The following is a 22,377-nucleotide window of genomic DNA, read 5'->3' on the forward strand; positions in this document are numbered from 1 at the left end:
TTCTTCCACATTGATAATCTATCCTATATGATTCCTAATTTGGGTTTGTTTAAAATGAAGGGGAACAAAACATTTTAAAAACAAACTGAATGTAGAATCACACTCAATTGTTATTTTATTCCCATGCCTACCATTTGACAACTTCTTAAACTATATGTGTATGTGTGTATAAAACTTGCTTTTATCAAGTCTTTCCAAAGCACTTAATTTAGTTTTCATAAAAATAACTTGTTCTCTCCCCACAATTACACTTTATCACTATATAATGTCTAATCACATTTTATTATTTCAAAAACAAGACAACCACTTGGGGATCCAACACAACTGTTGGCAGGGGGCAGCAATAAGAAAATATATAGGAAACAAATAGGTGAAAGAAGTAATATATAGAAAATAATAACAAATGCTTTCAGAGAACTTACAAGGTATCCAGCACTGTTTTAAGAGCTTTACAAAAATCATCTCATTTAATCCTCACAACTAAGCTTCCATTATTATCCCCCATTTTCCTGATTAGGAGACTGAGGTACACAAAGGTCAAATTTTTTTTTTTTTTTTTACCAAAAGTCTTTTTAAACAACAAATGTTTAAAACATCTTTTACTGAGATGTTTCTAAGATATTACCAACATCTGCCTTTCTTTCATAAAGTCTATTGAGCCTAATGTAACCTGTCCCTAAAATGGTATAACTAATAAAAATAGGCTAATGAAAATTTAATGTGGCTTCCCTTTTGGTTTCACAAAAGCATTCCTCTTCACTCTCAGGGAGACCAGAGAAGTGAGTTTAGCTAAATCAGGATGAGATCTGTGTGAGGAGAGAGAAGACTTAATTGCTCTTGTTTCCATCCTTTCTTAGGAGGGGAGGGTGACCTTAGCAAAGAACCAAAAGCTGAGAACTGATAGTCTTTATTGAAGGTTTTTCTTTAAAACTGGCTACTGCTGTAGGAGCAGATGCTCCAGTCAGCAGTGGGACTGGGACAAGTCTGCAAGCAGTTAGCAATCTGCTTTCACTAGGTTGGGGTTTGAGCTGAGGCACAATCCTGCTGAGCTCACCTCCCCATAAGCTACCATTCTCTCCCTTACCCCATTCTCCTTTCTCTCCTTTCTCGACTTCTGCTCTAAAAACTTCCCTCTAGCTCTGGGGCAGAGGCAGCAGCTTCCCTGAAGGGAGCTGGGGCTGACTTGGGTCTTGCTCTAGGCTAGTAGCCTGTGACTGTGAGGACCCAGCTGCTAGGGGACACCAGAACCCTCCTATAGTGTGGAATGCAAGGAATCAGTAATCTTATTTGCTTACTTGACACTGTAGGCCCAATGCCTAGTTTAGTGTGTAAGACCTAAGAGATGCTTAGAAATACCTACTGAACAAATAAATGGATGAATGAATGAATAACCTGTGGACCCCAATCTAATTCATTTGCTTAGTTCACCAGTGTCCTTGATAGTTGTGGATCAGTGTAATGAAATTAATTTTTGTAATAAGATTGAAGTGGGAGAGCTAGGTTCTTATCTCACGGAGTTGAAGAATGAATTTCAGGGACAAAGGAGAGTGAATAAAGTGATAGATTTTTTTTAAGCAAGGATACAGGAAAAAAAGCTTTCAGGAGTGAGAGGGGTCCTGACAGGGTTGCCACTGAGGGCTTTTAGGGTTGGTCTTTTATAAAAAGCTTACCATAGGAACTTAAATCTTTTTGACTTCTCTATTGGCAGCACCATGGATTAAGGACTAGTGATAACATCTTTAATGGCTTACTTCTTTCAAGGGTCTGGTTATTTTCTGTTGACCACAGGAGACTGTCATAAATAAGACTTCCTAGGGCAGGGTGGTCTGGGGTGTTCCCCTATCTCTGGTTTCCTTACACCTCTACATTTTTGGGATTTCCGTGAGTCTGATCCCAGAGCCCCTTATCTATCTCTCCTTACCTAGCCCCGCCTGTCCCTTACTCAAGTTCATGTCTCTAAAGAGTCTTGGCATGCTTGTTGGGTTTTTGTTTGTTTTTTAACCCAGTTTTACATGCCACCTTCATCATTTCTTTGCATTTGTTTCCAGCTGAAATGTTCAGCCCTCCTCCTCTTCCATCTAAAAATGTCTTACCCATCCTTTACTGACCATCTCAGTGGCTAAGCCTCCACCACCCTTCTCTGAAGACTCTGGTTAAAAGTGATCCGTCTCTCCCATAAATGCCAACAGCACTGTGGTGGTAACTGTGTACAGTGTATAGTAAGTGCATTGTACAAACTGCTTCCATATCCTTCTCCCCCTTCCTCTTTTGTTCATTTTATCCTTGCAACTTGCCTGAGTCAGAATGTTAGACAAATGGTCTTCCCCTTCCACAGATAAGGAGATTTGGAGAGGTAAATGGACTTTTCAGGGACACAAGCCTAGAAAATGATAGAACACACAGTATAACTCAGGTCTCTTACAATAGATATAAAGGGCAAAAGAGCTGCCAAGTTGGCTCAGCAGTTGGAAAACACTTCACTGGCTTCATTTGTTGGTTAATTTTTGCTCCAAAAGGCTTTATTAAAAAAAATAATAATAAAATGGGTCTTAGGTTGCCTGGTAGGCTCAGTCCTTAAGCGTGCCTTCAGCTCAGGTCATGATCCTGGGGGTCCTGGGATCAAGCCCTGCATTGGCTCCCTGCTTGGTGGGAAGCCCGCTTCTCCCTCTCTCATTCCCCCTTCTTGTGTTCTGTCTCTTGCTGTGTCTCTGTCAAATAAGTAAATAAAATCTTTAAAAAAATAAAATAAAATAAAATGGGTCCCTCTACATCCAAGTCAGCAGAAAACCATTTGTGGGAAGAGGTTTATTTACTTCCTTGTAAGTTTCTTCTTTGTAATTTCATCTTAAGTATAGCCATTCATGTGGAGAGAAGGGGTAGAATAAGCAAATTGCCACTTCTGTTGCTTTCATGGGTGGGAGATTGCGGCATTAAAGAGATGTATGATCAGTAGTTGGGGTGGGAAGAATGGTCTGGTGTGGGTCAGGGACCTTCAGGAACTGCAGTTGGAGTCTCTGGGTCTCCCCTTGATAGCCATTTGATGAGACCAAAATCCGCCCATAGGGCTCAAATCCCGGCCCTTGGTTCGGAAGAGGGCTGGGGAGAAGCCAGGCTCCACCGCACGATGCCCAGGAGACCCAATGTTGGCTTTGGGCCTGCGAACCTAAAACAAACAAACAAAAAACCCTACACATGCCAGGGGCCTCAGGTCTGAGTCTGACCCTGGCTTCTCGGGGACAAAGTGGCCCGAGCCTGGGCGAGAACGAGATCTCCTGGAGACCTGCCCTCCCCCCGCGAGGCAGGAGCGGCGCCAGCTAAACCCGCGAGTGAACCGCCCTAACTAGTTTGTCCCTGCGGCCGTCTCGTAGGCGACGCCGCGGCGCACCGGTCTCCCGCGTCGCATTGCCATGGCTGCCCGTGGTGGCGTCGCCGCTGCCGGCGAGGGTCTGCGCTACGCCGAGTACTCGCCGCCGACGACCAAACGGCCGGACGCGGACTTGGACCAGGGACTGGTGAGTCCCGCCGGCTGCACCCGCCCCTCTGCGGGCCGGCCTGCTAGCACCCCAGCATTCCCGTAGGCCGGACGCTCTCACCCCTCGAACCGTGGTAGTCCTGGTAGTCACATGTTTGTCCCATCTCCTCCGGCGTCCCGCGGAGTCGTGCTCCGCGCCAGGCGTTGACGAGTGGGCGTGTGCAGAGTCTCTGTTCCCTCCAGGAGCTAAAGTCTTGTCGGGGAGACGGACCGGGAGACCGGCAGTTGCAGCTACTGTGTGATAAGTACTACAGGGGGGATTCTCAGAGGAGGAGACCCCGGTCCACTCTTGCAGGGTAGGGAGTGAGGTCAGGGGAGGCTTCTTGGAGAAAGGGATGATTAGAAACGGAACTCTGGAGAATGAGTGGCAGTGAACTCAGCGAAAGGAAGAGGAAAAAGTGTTTCAGGCACCAGTACTAGTAGTTACAAAGTCGTAGGCCGGAGGAACAGGGCCCGGTTGGAAATCGCAGGTGGTTTATTCGGGCTGAAATGCAGCGTTGGGAGAAGTTAAGTGTTCAATAGAAACATAATGCGAACCTCAACCTCACATATGTCTTTAAGTTTTCTGTAGCGATAGTTAAAATGTGAAAAACAGGTGAATTTAATTTTAAGTGTATTTTTATTTAACCCAATGCATCCACAATAATATTTTGGCATGTAATTAGTATAAAATTACTGAGATATTTTACATCCTTTTTCCCCCCTTTTTTATACCAAATCTTTGAAATCCAGTGCGTGTTTTACACTAACAGCTCAGCTCACTTGGGACTAGCCACATTTCAGGTGCTCAGCCACATGTAGCTAGTGGCTACATTAGTAATCATTGCAGTTCCCAAAGATTAATGGGGACTAGAACATATGAAGCATCTGGTAAAGCACCTGAAGGAGTTGGGATATCCTGAGGGCAGTGGTACCATTTTGATGAGTTTTAAGCTGAGAAGTGACAGATTGGGCTGTTACCAAGCTCTCTCAGGCTTTGTGTAAGAGGAATGAATTAGTTGGAGAAAGTCTAGAAATGTGGCTGTTTTAATTCTTTTTCTTTCTTTTTTTTTTTTTTTAAGATTTTATTTATTTATTTGAGAGAGAGAGAGCATGAGGGGGGCAGGGTCAGGGGGAGAAGCAGACCCCCCCCGCCGGGCAGGGAGCCCGATGCGGGACTCGATCCAGGGACTCCAGGATCATGACCTGAGCCGAAGGCAGTCGCTTAACCAACTGAGCCACCCAGGCACCCTGTTTTAATTCTTTTTCACGCGGCATTCCATGCTTTGCCAGCCCACAGTGATACATACTTTGTCTTTAGATGCATAGCACTTATTGTCCATACCAATTGTTGACTACTCATACACTGTATTGTGACATCCGTTATGTTGACCTGTCATTTTCCAGCATTTTTCTAAGTTTCCTAAGAGCGGGGACTGAGGATTTACTTCTAGTAAGCACCCAGTTTATGAGCACTCAATTACCATTACTTGATTAACGGGTAAATTTCTGCAACAGTCAGATGGGCTTGCCTGGGAAGGTTTCAGAAAGCAGTATGCTTTCATTCAACAGACATTTCTTGAATACTGCTAGGTGCCAGCTATTATCCTAAGACCTTGGAATAGATAAGTAAACAAAACAGATAAAAGTCGGAAGTAGCAAGCTCTGAGCCCCTGCTTGTCTGATTCATTCCTTACCACAACCCTGTGAGGCAAGTCCTTTTTAATTCTCACTTAAGAAATGAGGAGACTCAGGGATGCCTGGGTGGCTCAGTTGGTTAAGCATCTGCCTTTGGCTCAGGTCATGATCCCAGGGTCCTGCTCAGGTCATGATTCCAGGGCCTACTTCTCCCTCTCCTCCCCACTTGGGCTCTCTGTTGCTATCTCTGTCTCAAATAAATAAATAAAATCTTAAAAAAAGAAATGAGACTCAAAGTGGTAAGTAACTTACTCAGGATCACTCTCCTAATAAAGTGACAGACCTAGGATTCCAAATCCTATATACCCTTTCCACTGTGACTCGCTCACTTCTTAGAAAAATGGCTTTCTGAGTGGAGTGTTCAGTCTGTGATGTAGACTCGATAAATTATTAGGTTAGGTAGAAGGAATCTCTTTATGGAGAGTTGTAAAAATCTCCATACTGGACTGATTTGCAAGGCAGTTGGGAGCTCTGTGGTATTTTGAAGATAGAAGTAATATTGGTAATCTTTTACATCTGTAGGTACTTCATTTGGAAGAAGATATGTGTAGAATTTAAGATATCAGTTAGGAGACATCTTTAGTAGTCCAGGCACATGAAGGCTAAGGTGTAGGCCAGTGATTCTAAAGTGATTCCTGCCCAGCCTAGTACCTCCTTTTTATAACAAATATTCTGTAAAGTCTCCTGTAATATCCTAAAGTCGTAGTCATAGGCAATGAAATCTATTCATAAAAATAACTTAAAAATCAATGTAATGGTCTAATTGAAACATAAAGGTGAAGTATTTTACTAGAAAATAACATGTTTACTATTTAAGTATGTAAATGTTCGGACATGATTACATTGGAAGACATAATGAAGTAATCAGTTGCTGGCATATTGCACCAGTGCAAAGAATCCCTATGAGTGTAACAGCTATAAATGCAGACCTATTTCAAATGTATTGTACTGGCATTTCAGATACTGTAAGGGCCATTGTCATTGACAAACTGATTTTTCCCAAATTGCTAACAATTTTTGGTAAAATTTTGAATAAAACAAAATGGAATCTTCCCTCAATTTATATAAGATTTGCGCTTCTGAAAAATTCAGTATTTATTATTTTTTTTTAAAGATTTTATTTATTTATTTGAGACAGAGAGAATGAGAGACAGAGAGCATGAGAGGGAGGAGGGTCAGAGGGAAAAGCAGACTCCCTGCCGAGCAGGGAGCCCGATGCGGGACTCGATCCCAGGACTCCAGGATCATGACCTGAGCCGAAGGCATTCGCTTAACCAACTGAGCCACCCAGGCGCCCCGAAAAATTCGGTCTTTAAAACAGTGTGAAAATGATACATTTTATATATACTGTATTATATAAAGTTCTAGACTAAGATGATCACAGATAGGCTTTTTACGTACTTTAATGTCCAGTAGAAATCTTTTAAAACTCTGGGGGATGCAGGTAGTACTTTGTTGTACAAGGTTGTTTCATACCTTTTAGGATGTATAGTCCCCCATCCACCAAATACTTTCCCTCCTATCCAAATTATTACTGCAACCAAAAGGTCCTCACAAATTTTCAAAATGTCCCTAAGGGCCTATTCTGCTTCTGTTGGAATCATTGGCCCAGGTAGTGCTGAGTTAGAAGATAAGAGAACTGATAATAATAATTTTGGGGGAGCTTGGAAGTACTGAAAATGATGGAAAGCTGACAAAGGTAAGTGTTAGGAAAAAATAAATGACCCAGGAGTGGGACATATTGGCAATCTTACTGAAAATAGTAGAAAATAAAATGTCAAGGACTTGAAGAAAAGATTTTTCTCATTTTTTTGAAAGATGCAGTTTATTTTGAAGTTTTTGAAATATAGCATCTGCAGTTGTAGATGTTAAATAACTCTTTCTCAGGTAAACTTCCCCTTAGGGACTAAGAATTCATGTGCATTAACCAGTTTAGGAGATTAAAAAGATAAAAATGTAGGTCAAAATGCTTGGATAGTACCTTGAATAAAATAGTATCTTACAATTAGTTGTGTAATAGTCAGAGGTCATGGTCATATTTTGCTTTAGCAAATCTGATTCTCATGGAAAAGTAGAGAAGAAACTTTAATGTTAGGAAGAGAATATTATCAAATTTTAAAACATTTTGAAAAAAACCCAGTTTGTATGAAATGATAGCCTTTAGTTTTCAGTACTTGCCCAAAAAGTGTAACTCCTAGTGTTAGTAGGATAGTGTGACATATAAGAAAATTAGTTACATATACATTTCAGTTATAGGCCAACTTGATAACATGAAAACTAAAACCTATCAAACATGTAAATTATTAAGTACTTATTTATTACCAAAACAAAAGAAAGCACTTCTACTATTTTTCATTTAAAATGTTTACCTTGAAGCTTCCTTTGAAGAAATCACATGGATTACAGATTGTATATCCTTTTTTTTTTTTTTTTTTTTTTTGAGAGCCACCAGACACTAGCTAGGGGGAAGAGGGGCAGGGGAGAGAATCTTAAGCAGGCCTCACAGCCAAGGTGGGGCCATCTCATGGACCTGGAATCATGACCAGCCAGAATAGAGTTGGATGCTCAACTGACTGAGCCACCCAGGTGCCCCTGGGCAAGAACTTTTATATGCTTCTGTGATTGGCACTATATTTGACACATGGGAGTCACTTAATTGTTCATTAAATGAACAGCTATTAACTTCTGTTACTATTGAGTGACTTAAACATGACTGTTTGATTCTAACATATTGATGAGGTATTTTTTTCTATAGGATTTCTCCTTTAGGTTAGCCTCTAAAGGAGAACGAGAGTCTGTGTCTTTCTTACTCATTATTATTTCCCCAGAACTTAGCACAAGGCCTGGTGCATGCTGAATAAATATTTGTATATGTATATGGTAAATGCTAAATAAATTATTTGTGGTGTGAGTGAATAGTCTTCATCTTTCCTACATCACAACTATCTTTTTGAGGCAGAATAATTTTTTTCCTTCTTAATTTCCAACTGGCACAACTATTGTCTATCTTGAACTTAAATATTACAGTCTTGAGATAGAAGTTTTGGCATTTTTATAATGCTTTCAGCCAATTTATATTTATCGAGAAGGTTATTTACTACTTATTTACTGTTTTGGAAGAATAAAATGCCTTAGGGTATTTGTAAACAACTTTGATCCCCCGCTCCACCAAGCAGTAGCAGCTGTGATGGAGTGGGCTGTTTTCCCAGTTTTCAGAAATTCCTTGATTTGTAGTAGTGGAACATTTAATTTTTCTGGTTTGTTTGTTTCTGGTGGATATTTTTTTTTTTAAAAGATTTTATTTTCTAATTTGTAGAGAGGGAGAGAGATAAGAGAGTGTACAAGGGGTGGGGAGGAGCAGAGGGAGAGGGAGAAGCAGACTCCCCACTGAGCAGGGAGCCTGATGCAGGGCTCGATCCCAAGACCCTGGGATCATGACCTGAGCCAAAGGCAGCTGCTTAACCGACGGAGCCACCAGGGGCCCTGTTTTTTTCTGGTGGATGTTTGAAACTAGGTGGCAGTAACAGATACCAGACTTGGTCCATTTGTTGATTTGCTGGTATTATATAAATAGTGCTTCTCCTTTTTGAAATACGTCTTTTATTTAACTTTAAAGATTTATTTATTGTAGAGAGAAAGAGAGAGCACGAGCAGGAGGGGCAAAGGGAGAGGGAGAGAGAATCCAAAGCAGACTCTGTGCTGAACACAGTGCCCAATGTGGGGCTCAGTCTCACAACCCTGAGATCACAACCTGAGGTGGATGCTTAAACCTTCCGCCACCCAGGCACCCCTAAAATATGTCTTTTAAACTAAAATTAGATATTCTTTATAGGCAGGGACCATGTTTTAAGGATCCTCATTCTCTCAGCTCTCAACATAGTACCAGTCACATGATTACTGCCCCATAAATTTTTGTTAAATGGTTAAATTAGCAGTTGAATGAAACAACTGGATAGGAAAAAAATAGAGGATTCGAGAAATGTTTTATAGAATTATGAACTGATAGCCCTGAGGAATAAAAAGAGTAAGACAAATGAGACTGTCTCTCTTTTTTGACTTTTTTAATGGTAAAGGGTAAAATATAAGCATCTAATAAATTTTATATGCTGTCACAGTACACATCTGACTTTTGATGTGCTTTTCCAGGTTTTGGTCATTTTATTGCTTATTACATCCAATAACACGGTCTCCAAATCTCTTTCTAAAGTTTGTCAATGCATTCAGTTTAATAAAAGAAAATTTTTTTGAATACCAAATACATGGAGGCTATGTACTAGATGTCTGTGGGTCAGATATAGATAAACCAGGATTGCCACCCTCAAGGACAGAGGTCAACAGATTTATTTTGTAGAGGGCTAAATAGTATTTTAGGCTTTGCAGGCCATATGGTCTCTGCTACACTACTGCACTCTGCCACTGTAAAGCAGAAGCAGCCATAGATAATGCGTAAATGTGGCTGTGTTCCAGTAAAACTTTATTTACAAAAGTAGTTGGAGGGCCAAATTTGGTGTGTGGGGCTGTACATTTGCCAGCCACTTTTCTAGAAGGTAAATTGGATCAAATTTAAATACCTAATTCAAGACCGGCTCTGTTAAGCACTGTCATTTATTTGTTCATTCATTCATTCAACACTTATTTAATGAGTCTCACTTTAAAACTCCTAGAAAAAAACAAGGGCACTAATTTCTTTGATACTGACCTTAGCCACATTTTTTAGATATGTCTCCTCAGGCAACGGAAACAAAAACAGTACTTCCTAAATGTGAGATCTGGAGTCCCACTTTATTAGGTAAGGTACTGAGGCCAAGTGCTGTAGTTAAAAGATGAATCAAACATGGGTTTTGTCCTCAAGGGGCTTGAAAAATATTTGATTTTTCAAGAGAAGCTTAGAAAGAGAGAAAAACAAATGTAACTTATTATCAAGGGGAAAAATATGTTGGGATAAGGTTGTGGATATACCTGAATGGCAAGTTAAGGAGTGAGGACCATGTCTATAGGCAGTTGAAGTTTTGTAGGAGCTATGTGATCGATGGCGGGCTTCATGAATATTAAGCCTAGGGAAGTGTTTAAGAAGGGTAGAGGATAGAGAAGCAGAAGAGGGCAGGACCGGTTAAGATTGTATTAGAGTGGGCAGTCCTCTGGAGTCTAGAGGCCATAATGGCAGCAGTGAAAGCAGTGATAGCCAAATGTTTTATACCAGGCATTAGGCTAATTCTTCAAATGCGTGAACTCAATTTAGTCCACGTAATAACCCTGGGAGGTGTAGATACATATTATAATCCCCCACTTACAGATGACTAAATTGAGGCTTAAAGCAATGAAATAATTTGCCCTAGGTCACACAGTTGATGTGTGGATGAACCCCAAAGGTATTCTGCTTTCTTGCCTCTGCTTTTACTCAAAATATATTCTATCTTCTTTCCCCTTCAGCCTTCCTAACTGTGTCAGTGAAGGTCTAACCAGGAAAGCAGATACATCTAAATTATGTAAAACAAAGGAATTGTAGCACAGAGAGTTGGTTTTATAGGTGAAGGAGTTGTTGTGAAGCCAGGCCGGATTGTGAGGCAGTGAAGACGTTGAGAAGAGTAAAAAGCCACTGCCCGCTTCACGGCCGTGGGGTCAAATGGAAGAGGTGGTGTTTTCATAACCACTGCTTGGTAACTGGACCATGGGGGTGTGTCCAGTGGGGAGCTGCAGCCACAGAGACACAGAGTGGAAAGGGGAGAAGTACCCTGGCCTTTCCCCTTTTACCACCCTCCTGTCTCCCACTATTGCATCCCATTGGTCGGACTCAGCTGGAGCCACGTGACACAGGAGGCTGCAGGACTTAGCCGTCCTCCCAACAGAGCGGAGTAGGGAAAAGCTGGGGAATGGATCAGTGAATACGAACAGGTCTGGGACCAACACACTGACTTTGGCTGTTTTCAGCTGTGAGGCGATTTGAATTCCACAGATGTTGAGAAATTTGAAAGCATAGTCTCCTAAAAACACTGTTACAAAACACTATTTTATAAATGATGTGTATTCCTTTACCTACAGAAATCTGTTTCACTCACAGTGTAAGGCAGAGTATTCTTTCAGGAACTCCATTTTCACCGTCTTATGCTCTCTGAATATTACTTAAATACTATTAGGGATTAAATAAGCATTATTAGCTCTCATGAAAATCTAATCACCACGTGTAACATTTTTTTCGTTTTATAATTAAATAGACTATTTTTCAACTATAGATTTAGATTTATAGAAAAGCGAAAAGATAGCACACAGAATCCCCATGCACCTCACTCAATTTGCCCGGCTAACATCTTGTGTTAGTTTGGTATGTTTGTTATCATTAACAAACCAGTATTGCTTGATACATTATTTTATTTATTTTTTTTAAAGGAATTATTTATTTATTTATTTATTCATTTGAGACAGATACAGAGAGAGAGAGAGCAGGAACAGTGGGGAGAGGCAGAGGAAGAGGGAGAAGCAGACTTCTTGCCGAGCAGGGAGCCTGATGTGGGGCTCGATCCCAGGACCTGGAGATCATGACTTGAGCCGAAGGCAGACGCTTAACCGTCTGAGCCACCCAGGCGCCCCTGCTTGATACATTATTAACCAAAGTCCGTACTTCTTTCAGATTCTTCAGATTGTTCAGTTTTTACGTACTGTCCTTTTAATGTTCCAGGATCCCATCCAGGATACCACATTACATTGAGTTTTCGTGTCTCTTTTGTCTCCTGTTGGCTGTGACAGTTTCTCAGACTCACCTTGTTTTTGATGACCCTGACAGATTTGAGGAATGCTGGTCAGATATTTTGCAGAGTGCGCCTCCCCTGGAATTTGTCCGTATAAAAGGCACATGCTATAAACATGATCTCTCACTATATAGGTTGACCTTGATCTAATCTGATGAAGTAGTATTTGTCTGGTTTCTCCACTGTAAAGTTAATTTTTCCCCTTTCTATACTGTACTTTTTGAAAGGAAGTCACTATGTGGCCCACATTTAAGGAGTGGGGAGTTACGCTTCCCCTCCTTGAGGGTGGAGTTCTTTATGAAATTATTTGGAATTTTTCTGCACAGGAGATCTGTCTCTTCTCCCCCATTTATTTATTTTCTCAATCATTTATTTATATCAGTCAGGATTTGTGGATATTTACACTTTGGGTTATAACCCAGTATTGTTCATCTTGTTGCTCAAATTGTTCCACCTTTGGCTTTGGTATCTCTTTCAGTTGGCTCCTATACACCTTTGACGTACCCCATTGCTGTAGGGTTTTTTTGAACATTTCCTTACTTTTGGCACTATAAGGTGCTCTAGGCTCATTTTGTATGTTTTTTGTCCCTGTCCTAGAATCAACCATTTCTCTAAGAAGCCTTGTGTGTATAACATTTTATCTTAGGGGAAACTTCATTCTGGGTCACAACTCTGGATCCTAATAGTTTCATTTTTATCCTCTTACCCAACTTGTCCCCATTTTCCTTATCTTCCCCTTGTATAGCTGATGAAGTATGGTAGTAAAAGATTTTCTTGTCTTGGGGTGAGTGGCTGCGCTTTTAGTCCACCAGAAAATGTAGCATTTCTCCTACAGCTTCAGCCATGCTCTTTTTTGTTTTGTTGGTTTGGCTTTATTTTTATTTTTCAATATCTGCCATTAGGGACTGCTAATAGAGGATGCCAGGGGACTGTGAAATCAAAGAGAGAGACGGAGAGAGAGATTCATCAGTCTTTCTGTATTTATCATTATATTTCAGGTTTGTTACAGAATCTTACTAAGTCAGTGCACAGAGTGCCTATCTCCAGGTATAACGTAAAATACTGCATATTCCTCTAAATGATTTATTATGATCTTCCAAGGAATAATTTCCACTTGGCATACCTGGAATTTAACAACAACCATCACTACCACCACAACTGAAAAAATAATTTTGTATAGCAGATATGTAGAACTGAAGGGTTAAGAACTAAAACAGCCTTGAGATCAGTTACAGATGGTGCTATAAACAGCACTTTTTCCCTTATTTTCTTTCTGCAGTGATGTTAAAGTTTTACTCACCAAGAACTTCATAACTATATAATACTTAATAGCATTTCTAAGTATATTATATGGCTTTTGTGAAGAGTTTTAAATAGAAGTTTTAAAAAGTGCCATGAAGTGATACCTAATTTGTATATTTCCTTTAAGTGATTTGGGGTAACCCATTTCAGCCTTTCCTTCCATTCTAGAAAACTTGTGCTATTCTATTATTTAAAAGCAGAATATCATGTAGTTTAGAACAGTTAGAATATCATGTAGGACTATCATGATTCATTCATTCTCATTTCTAAGTATCAACAGATCTGTTTCTGACACTAATGTTATTGTCTGCGTTGGTATCCTAGGGCTTTTTGACTCTGAGATTTTGTAGAGTATCGCTTTAGGTCCTTGTACTATAAATTCACCTTTGGCCAGTACAAGTTTTTTCCAAGTTTGTTTGCCCCAAAACACTGCTTCTTAATCTTTTCAAATGTTATTTTATAAAGTGAAAAATTTCATACCTGTCTACTGCTTCCATAATATTAGTAATATTTTCTATTTTTATTTGTTGAATATATAAAAATAAAACAGAATGATAGGCATGAATGTACTGAGTTCATGATGTGCATGCAGATAATTGAGGAAGTAAACTAGCACTTAGTCAATGTCTGCTAATTACCAGATGCTGTGATTACATTTTCCCATTTCTCATAATAACTCTGAAAAGTTAGATATTACTTTTCACCATTTCACATATAAGAAAACTGAGGACTTGGGGCACCTGGGTGGCTCAGTTGGTTAAGCGACTACCTTCGGCTCAGGTCATGATCCTGGAGTCCCGGGATCGAGTCCCGCATCGGGCTCCCTGCTCAGCAGGGAGTCTGCTTCTCCCTCTGACCCTCCTCCCTCTCATGCTCTCTGTCTCTCATTGTCTCTCTCGAAAATAAATAAATCTTAAAAAAAAAAGAAAACTGAGGACCAAAGTGGTCAAGGTCATATAGCTAGTAAGTGGCAGGTCTAAGATATGAAACTAATTTTGACTTGAAAAGTCCTTGACTTTTTACTGAATGATATTGCTGCTCCATCATTTAGATATCGGAAATTGATGAAATCCAACTCCGAGAAATGATTTATAGTCCTGGTATTTGTGCTAATTTTCAGAGTCTTTAGATACTTCAAGATATGTTTAAAAATTCTTAAACCTTGAAGCAGAGTTAATTTTATTTCACCTTAACTCAGAAAGGAAGAAAAGAATACTGTGTAATGAAATTTGAGCTGTAAGCATTACCACTCTAAGGAATTGTTGCCTAAAGTGAAATAGGTTATTGTAAGGGAGTAAAAGTAGTTTTCAGAAAATGGCATGATTTCCCAAGCAAGAAGAATAAGCAAAGCTACAGTGTTGTTGCAGGTAAGGTATACATCAGATGTAAGCCAAAAGAGTTTAGGGAGTACTTGCCAGGGACTCTAAAGTCAGTGTAATAAAAGCTTGTAGGAGTAGATGATAGAGAAGAGGCTAGCTAGAGATGCAGCAAGATCATTTTTATGATCAGGGTGCAAAATTAAGTGTAGCGATAAAAAGGGAGATGCCAGAGATCAGTGCATTTGTTTTTATTGAAGAGTGCCAGGAGGAATTTGTGATAGGTCAGAGGGTTTCTGGCTTAAGAAATTAAGTTTTTAAGCCCCTCTGACCAAGTAGGATTTTTGCAAGATTTTTCTTTCTTAGTAACCTTTATTTTTTCCTCTGACTTTGAAAGAAACAACTGTGTAATAATGTGATATAGTAATTGTAATAGCTACCATTTATTGAATGTTTATCACATCTAAAATACTAAGTGATGTATGTGAATTTTCTAATTTATAAAAATTCATACCGACCTATAAGTATTATCCTTATTTTACAGATGAGGAGGTTAAGTAGTTTGTCAGAGGTCATAGAGCTGACAAGTAGAGATCCAAAAGTCAAACCATATTTCTTTGATTTTAAAATCTATGATTCTAGGACTTTGTTTAAATGATAAAATTTAGGTACTAAGAATATATAACTACAGTTAAATTTTGGTTTATCTCATTCTGTTCCCTTTTTCTTCTGTGTATATGCTGTACATTCTGGTTTATAATCATTTATTATATCATCTATAACCATTCCTCAGTATATTATTTGTCAGTGCATATTTCAGATATGCCCTAATTTATTTAATTATCCCCCTATTGCTGGGTATTCAAATTGTTTCCAGTTTTTTATATTATGAATAGTGCAGTGATGAATATTCTCATATGTAAGTTTTTATGCACCTCTCTGATTATTAGGATAATTTTTTTAAATTATACTTACTGAGCCTAATGACTTGAATATATTTAAGGCTGCTGATTCCAATGATGAAATTACCCTCAAGACAGATTGTCCCAGTTTGAATTCTGAGCATCAGTTCATGAGATTGTTCACTGAATCACTCCCTCAACAACTTGTAAGACTTGGAGTTGCTGGCTAAAATGTATGCTCTCATTAGTAATGGCCTTCATACCTGAAGACTGACAAGATTGCCACATGTCCCTATCCAGAATAAAAGTTGAAGGAAATATGAGTAATTCCACTTACATACTTACTAAAATGGTCAATTTAATCTACTTCTATACTTAACAAACTGAATGATTTTATATTAAATGTAGGAATATTGAAAATACAACTTCTTGGGGATGGGTGGGGGAAGATAAAATTTTGTGAAAAAGGGAATTATAAGGAGCAAAGGCATCAAGGGCTGGTGCTAGGATCTAGTTTGGCATTAGATAATAAAATGATATTATGTTTTCTAGGTAATTAAAAAACTAATAAATAGGGTAAGACATGATAAGGCTTTTGTGAATGGGCATTAAAGTCAGATAGGGATGTTTCATTGAATATGAGCTCACACTGGAAAGATTGACAGCTTTTTATAATTTGAAGAGTGGGAATAATTTTAAATTGTTGCTTGAAGACATAGCGTCCAGTCTGGAATTAAAATACCTGTATTTTAGTTCAAGTGCAGACACTGATAACCACTGCTATAACTTGGACAAGGAATGTCACTTTTCAGGACTTCAATGCCTTCCTCTTTAAAATGTGGGTTTTTCTATGCTAGTTGTTTTCTGTCATTTCTTTCACCTCTATGATTGTGACTTTGACTTACTGTATTGCAGTCAGAAATGCCAACAAAACATTGGACACCCTAAGGAAGCTGTTGAAAATAAAACAGAAATATATCTTTTTGTGTAAAAGTATAGTGTCTCTGTATCTAGAATAATGTGTGTATTTCTGCTTGCATCTTTTAAAACAGTCAATAGAAATTTTCCAGAAAGAGACAACAAATAAATATATTGAAGGGAGAAGTAGGTATGAAGTGTGGAGGTGCAGGGAGGGGAAAGCTCATTTGAAGAAAGGCTAAAAGTTTAGAACTTAATTCAGGGATAATTTAGAATTCTTAATTCAGGAAGTCACTGGACAAAGAAATAATTTAATAAAAGTATAATAATAAAATGGTAAAGGATATCCATTGGGTAAAAAAGTCCCTTTCTTCCAAATTTTAGAAACAGAACTAAGGATACTCCTTAAACTTGAAAGAGAGAAATTTAGGGCAGTGATGAAAGTTAAAGAAACTAACTCTTAGACCTAAATGAACCTTGAAGTGCCTAAAAGAGCCAGCTTTTTTTTTTTTTTTTTTTGGTGAAAAAATTTATATTTAGATTTAGCCAGCTGGACTCAGTTTAGATGATTCCAATTTTATTGGCAACATCCAAAGCGTCATAGTCAGGAGCCAGTCAAACATATGCCTTCTTCTCTCCATCAGGCCTGATCAAGGTGTTGACCTTGGCCACGTCAGTGTCGTAGAGCTTCTTCACAGCCTGTTTGATCTGGTGCTTATTGGCCTTGACATCCACAATGAACACAAGTGTGTTGTTGTCTTCTGTTTTCTTCGTGGCTGACTCAGTAGTCAGGGGGAACTTGATGATGGCCTAGTGATCAAGCTTGTTTCTCCTGGGGCCGCTCTTTAGAGGATATTTGGGCTGCCTCTGCAGACGCAGTGTCTTGGGTTGTGGGAATGTAGGTGATGTGCGGATCTTCTTTTTTTTTGTGACTGTGGACGCCTTTCAGCACCGCTTTCTTGGCCTTCAAAGCCTTTGCTTTGGCTTCGGCTTTGGGAGGGGCAGGGGCTTCCTTCTTAGCCTTCAGCGCCATCTTCGTAAAAGGGATTTCCCTAAAAGAGCCAGCTTTTGAGAGCAGGTGTATCTGAAGCTTCAGACCAAAGAACAAGTCTCAGAAGTTACATTTATAGATTTGACATGTTTAGCATTGGAAAACACAAAGCAAAGATGCAGAGCCCCCACTAGTTCTTACTTCCTAACAAATATTTTCCAAATGCGATAGTTGTTTTTCAGTATCATTCTGAGTTAATTTTCTGATTAGAAATTTGCTTTGAAGGTCTTGCCTGTTTCTGGTCTGGTCGCTTGATCTTGAGATGATTCCATATTGTTAAATAGATGGAAGTTGACTTTATATAAGTTGTCTGGTTGAATCTGTTTAAAATATTCCACAGGTAACTAGTCTAATCTATATTTAACATTTTATAAATATTTAACATAGGCTATAGATGATCCCTGTCCTCCTATTCACTTGTGGTGACCTAAGGTCACAGTGAATTAAGGGCAAAACCTTAATCAGAATTCAGGTTTCCCATCTTCTAACCTTTATTTTGTCCCAGTACCGTCCCATTTTCCTCCTTGACCTAACCTTGACTCTGTCCTTCAGCTTTATCTGGACTTTTCTCAGAAGGCATCTATTGCCCAGAAGCAGAGTACTTAGCCAGCTGGCCATCTGTCTGTCTAACCATCTATCCCCATATGCATCTATCCTGTCAATTAACCACTAACTTTTATTTAGCCCATACTATATTTTGGGACTACAAAGATGAATAAAGCCTACTTCTTGCTCTCTAGAGGCTCACAGTTGAGTAGGGGAGACAAATTTTGAAGCTGTAGTCTGGGATCACAGCAGTGAAATAAACTGGGAGGTGGAGAGGTGGTGATACTGGAATAGGAGAGATTCCAATGGCGTTGATTTCTTTCATATTTGGGAGTTTACTTGATCTTGCTGCCTGTCTAGAGTAGTTCCATTTTTCTTCTTTGCTGTTTAGTAGCTGAAAAGCCATGTATCAAACACCCTTCTGTGTTGGGGATAGGGATTGATCATGTCTTTTCATGAAGGGTGGTGGAAACAGAAGGGCAGGGACTAATAGAGTCAGTGAGGGTTGTGGGGATATGACTCAGGTACCTCCGCTCCCTTCCTCACAGCCAGAAGCTTCAGAGGAGGGAGAGTTTATTTTGAGAGAAAATGCCGTGGTCCAGATATAGGGTTGGGACCAGCTCCCCGGGAAAATGTGTAAGAGTAGGTACAGGTGTCTCATTGACGGCCCCTGGTCAAATATCTGCTGAAGTCATCTTTCAGCCTCTCAATTCCACTGCTCCCTACTACATTGACTAAATTGTAATAAAGATATAAAAATGAAGTCTTCCCCTCTCAAGCGAAAGTGAAAGTTTTTACAAATTTTTAAATAATTCCAATTACTATGTTATTATAATTTTATATACTTAGAGTTTTTAGTTAGTGTATCCTTGTTCCAGAATTGACTGATGAACCATGTTAACACTAGCAAAGTCTGTGCACTAGGTTATTCTCTGCACACTGTTATCTCAGTATAATTGTATAAAGCAGTGGATCTTAACTTCAATGTTCCTGCACATTAATATAGCAAGATGAGAAAAGGATGGCATTTACAACTATGTGCCTTTGCAAATAACCTAGAGTATGTTTTATCTGGTTTAAAATCTGAAGCCTAAGAATGGAAATGTCCTATGTGTCAACTTTTGAGAATCATTGACAAATAGTATTAGCATACTTTTATTATTCCAAGAAGTATTTCTAGCTGAAAATCTACTAAGTTCTCAAAGGAATTAGATAACAGTTATAGATAATCTAAAATAATTAAAGCAAGCTAGCAGAATTTGAAGACATACATGTTTTGTTCTAAGATTTTGAATCCATTTATAACCTTTGTAAGGTCATCTTACTGATCTATTTCTTTACCCCTAGTGCAGTGCCTGGTCTGTAGTAGGCACCCGGATTAAATGTTTAAATGTTGAATTAATTAGTGAATAATGAGTGAATCAAGGGGATATGACTAAAGGCTTTATTTTCTGGTACTGAAACACAGCAGAAGTCTATATCAGTCAGGGTTTTTCAAAAAACCAGAACCAAGTAGTATGTATTATTTATGTATTTATTTTGCTGATTTGGCTTACATAATTATGTAGACTGGCAAGTCTAAAATTTGTAGGGCAGCGGGCACCTGGGTGGCTCAGTCGGTTAAGCACCTGCCTTTGGCTCAGGTCATGATCCCAGGGTTCTGGGATTGAGCCCCACATCCCATCCAGCTCCCTGCTCATCAGGAAGTCTGCTTCTCCCTCTCCCTCTGCCCTCCCTTCCATGCTTATCCTCTCTCTCTTTCTCTCTCAAATAAATAAAATCTTAAAAATAAAATTGTGGGGCAAACCTGAAGGCTGGAAACTTTTAGACAGTAGCTTATTCTTGAGGTTGAATTTCTGCTTCCTCAGGAAAACCTCAATTTTGTTTGTAGGGCCTTTCAACTGATTATATGAGGCCCACGATATTATCAAAGATAAACTCCTTTAAAAGCAACTGATAGTAGACACTAACCACATGTACAAAATAATCCACACAACAACACCTCGATCAGTGTTTCACTGACCTAACCAAATGGACATAGAAAATGAACCATCACAGTATCTTTGGGTTTAAGGACTTGGACCCAAATGTACGGCCTGGTTTGGCAAAGCTATGATGAACCCAGGAGCATCCAGGGCTAAGTTGATATGGAGGTAGGACTTTGACCAGCCACATTTAATGTGAACAAAGAAAGCTGCTTATTTTATTAGGAGGAAATGGAGACAAGGTTTACATCAGTGGGTCACTGAAGAAATGCAAAACAGTACTTAAAAGAAATTTTTAAGAAATCATTATGTAGGGGCGCCTGGGTGACTCAGTCTGTTAAGCATCTGCCTTCAGCGCTGGTCATGGTCCCAGGGTCCTAGGATTGAGCCCTGCATCGGGCTCCCCACTTGGTGGGGAGTCTGCTTCTCCCTCTCTCCCTGACCTTCCCCCCCCCGCCCCCCCGGCTTGTGCCCTCTCTCTCTCAAATGACTAAATTTAAAAAAAGAAAAAAAGAAATAACTGTATAGCAAGGATTTAAGTTTGGGGGATTTTGTTAATTATTTATTAGAAGTTAGAGAAATATTGAATTGGGCTAAGCCTAAGAGTTTTGTTTTTTATTATGTTTGGCTTTTGGTTTTATTCTTTTGCTTTGTTTTTGTTTTGCCCTTTTATTTACTATCTAGTCTTGCTGTAGAAATTAATGCTTGCCTGCAGTTAAGAATAAATCAAGTGACTTTAAAGTGGAGCAAATACAGATGTAGTTAGCTTTGCCTTTCCTTTTTACTTAATTTAAGGTTTTCAGGGGAATTAGTGTTTTGAGAGAGTTTCAAATGTATTTGTTTTTGGCAATGGATGGTAAAGGCCAGGTAGATTAATGTGGATTAGTCCAATTTAGGTATGAAGATCTGTGAAATTCCTGCCAGCTTGAAGATTTTAGGGAAGGATAATTGTAAAAATTGTCTTCCTGATGTCATTTTATCATGTCTGACACTTTTTCTTAAGTATAAATTCTCTTCCCCTCTTTCTTTTGATCTGAATGTGCATTACCTTTCTTTCCCAAATTCTGCTGATTTGCCAACAGTCTTTCTTATTTCCTCTTTTTTCTTTTCCACTTACGTTGTTTAAATTCAAAGAGCTTTCTTTGTAGAAATTGAACCAAATAATAAGGCAGCATAAAACACTGAGTTCAGCAGAAAGTGATTTGCTTGTGGTTAACCCTTGAGAATTGAGTCACTGCAAGATAACAAAGAAAGAATGTTTTTTGAGACAACCTGCCCATTCTTCTTTTCCATTCTTTTTTTTTTTAAAGATTTTATTTATTTGAGAGAGAGAGAATGAGAGACAGAGAGCACGAGAGGGAAGAGGGCAGAGGGAGAAGCAGACCCCCTGCTGAGCAGGGAGCCCGATGCGGGACTCGATCCCGGGACTCCAGGATCATGACCTGAGCCGAAGGCAGTCGCTTAACCAACTGAGCCACCCAGGCGCCCCTTCTTTTCCATTCTTAGATGAGACCTTTTTTCTCCCCAGGTGTTACAAATTCACATACTTCTTTGCTTGGGCTTTATTTATCATTTTCATGATGGCATGTTTTTAGAAAAACAAGTCCAGAAGAGAGCTGATGACCTCCCTTTCTTCTGACCCCAGTCCTCTCACAGATTTTTTCTTAGGCAACACCATTCTTCCAGCTGTGTAAGGCAATAACCTTGACATCCCTTTTTATACCCCAGCTTTACTGAGTTAAAATTGACAAATAAAAATTGTATATATTGAAGGTATACAATGTAACTTGATATACATATACATTGTGAAATGATTACCACAATCAAGCTAATTAACACATCCATCACCTCGTGTGTGTGTGTGTGTGTGTGTGTGTGTTGAGAACACTTAAGACATACTCTTAGCAAATTCAAGTGTAAAACTTATTCATCTTATACTACATGTTTGACCAACATCACCCCATTTCTCCTACCCCAGCCCTGGCAACCACCTTTCTACTCTCTGCTTCAATGAGTTCAGCTTTTTTAGATTCCACATAAATGTAAGATCCTATACAGTATTTGTCTTGCTGTGTCTGGCTTATTTCACTTTGCATAATGTGCTCCAGGTTCATCCATGTTGTCACAAATGCCAGAATTTGCTTCGTTTTTATGGGTGAATAGTATTCCAGTGTATATATACATACATTTTCTTTATCCATTCATCTGTCAGTGGACTCTGTTTCTTCTTTCTCTCATACTTCACTTCCAATCTCTCAACAAATCTTAATGTTTTTATCTTCAGAATTTATCCAGAAGCAGACTACTTTTCCCCATCTTCATCACCAATCCCTTTGGTCCAAGCTACTATTATTTCCTTGCACACTGGCATTCTGGGTATTCCTTAAACACACCAGGCATACCCC

The 22,377-nt window shown here is 39.3% G+C and overlaps 1 protein-coding gene across 1 annotated transcript in view; it reads left to right on the forward strand.

The window, feature by feature from the left end:
- The first annotated feature begins 3,382 nt into the window (after nt 1–3,382).
- Nucleotides 3,383–22,377, forward strand: part of DNAJC15 (DnaJ heat shock protein family (Hsp40) member C15) — a 76,742-nt gene continuing 57,747 nt past the window's right edge. Inside the window, exon 1 of the mRNA XM_021697912.1 lies at nt 3,383–3,512. Coding sequence (XP_021553587.1) covers nt 3,408–3,512 — 105 coding nt within the window. The 5' untranslated portion in view covers nt 3,383–3,407. The remainder of the gene's footprint in view (nt 3,513–22,377) is intronic.

This window comes from Neomonachus schauinslandi, chromosome 3 (genome assembly GCF_002201575.2).
Source record: "Neomonachus schauinslandi chromosome 3, ASM220157v2, whole genome shotgun sequence".
Taxonomy (NCBI): domain Eukaryota; kingdom Metazoa; phylum Chordata; class Mammalia; order Carnivora; family Phocidae; genus Neomonachus; species Neomonachus schauinslandi.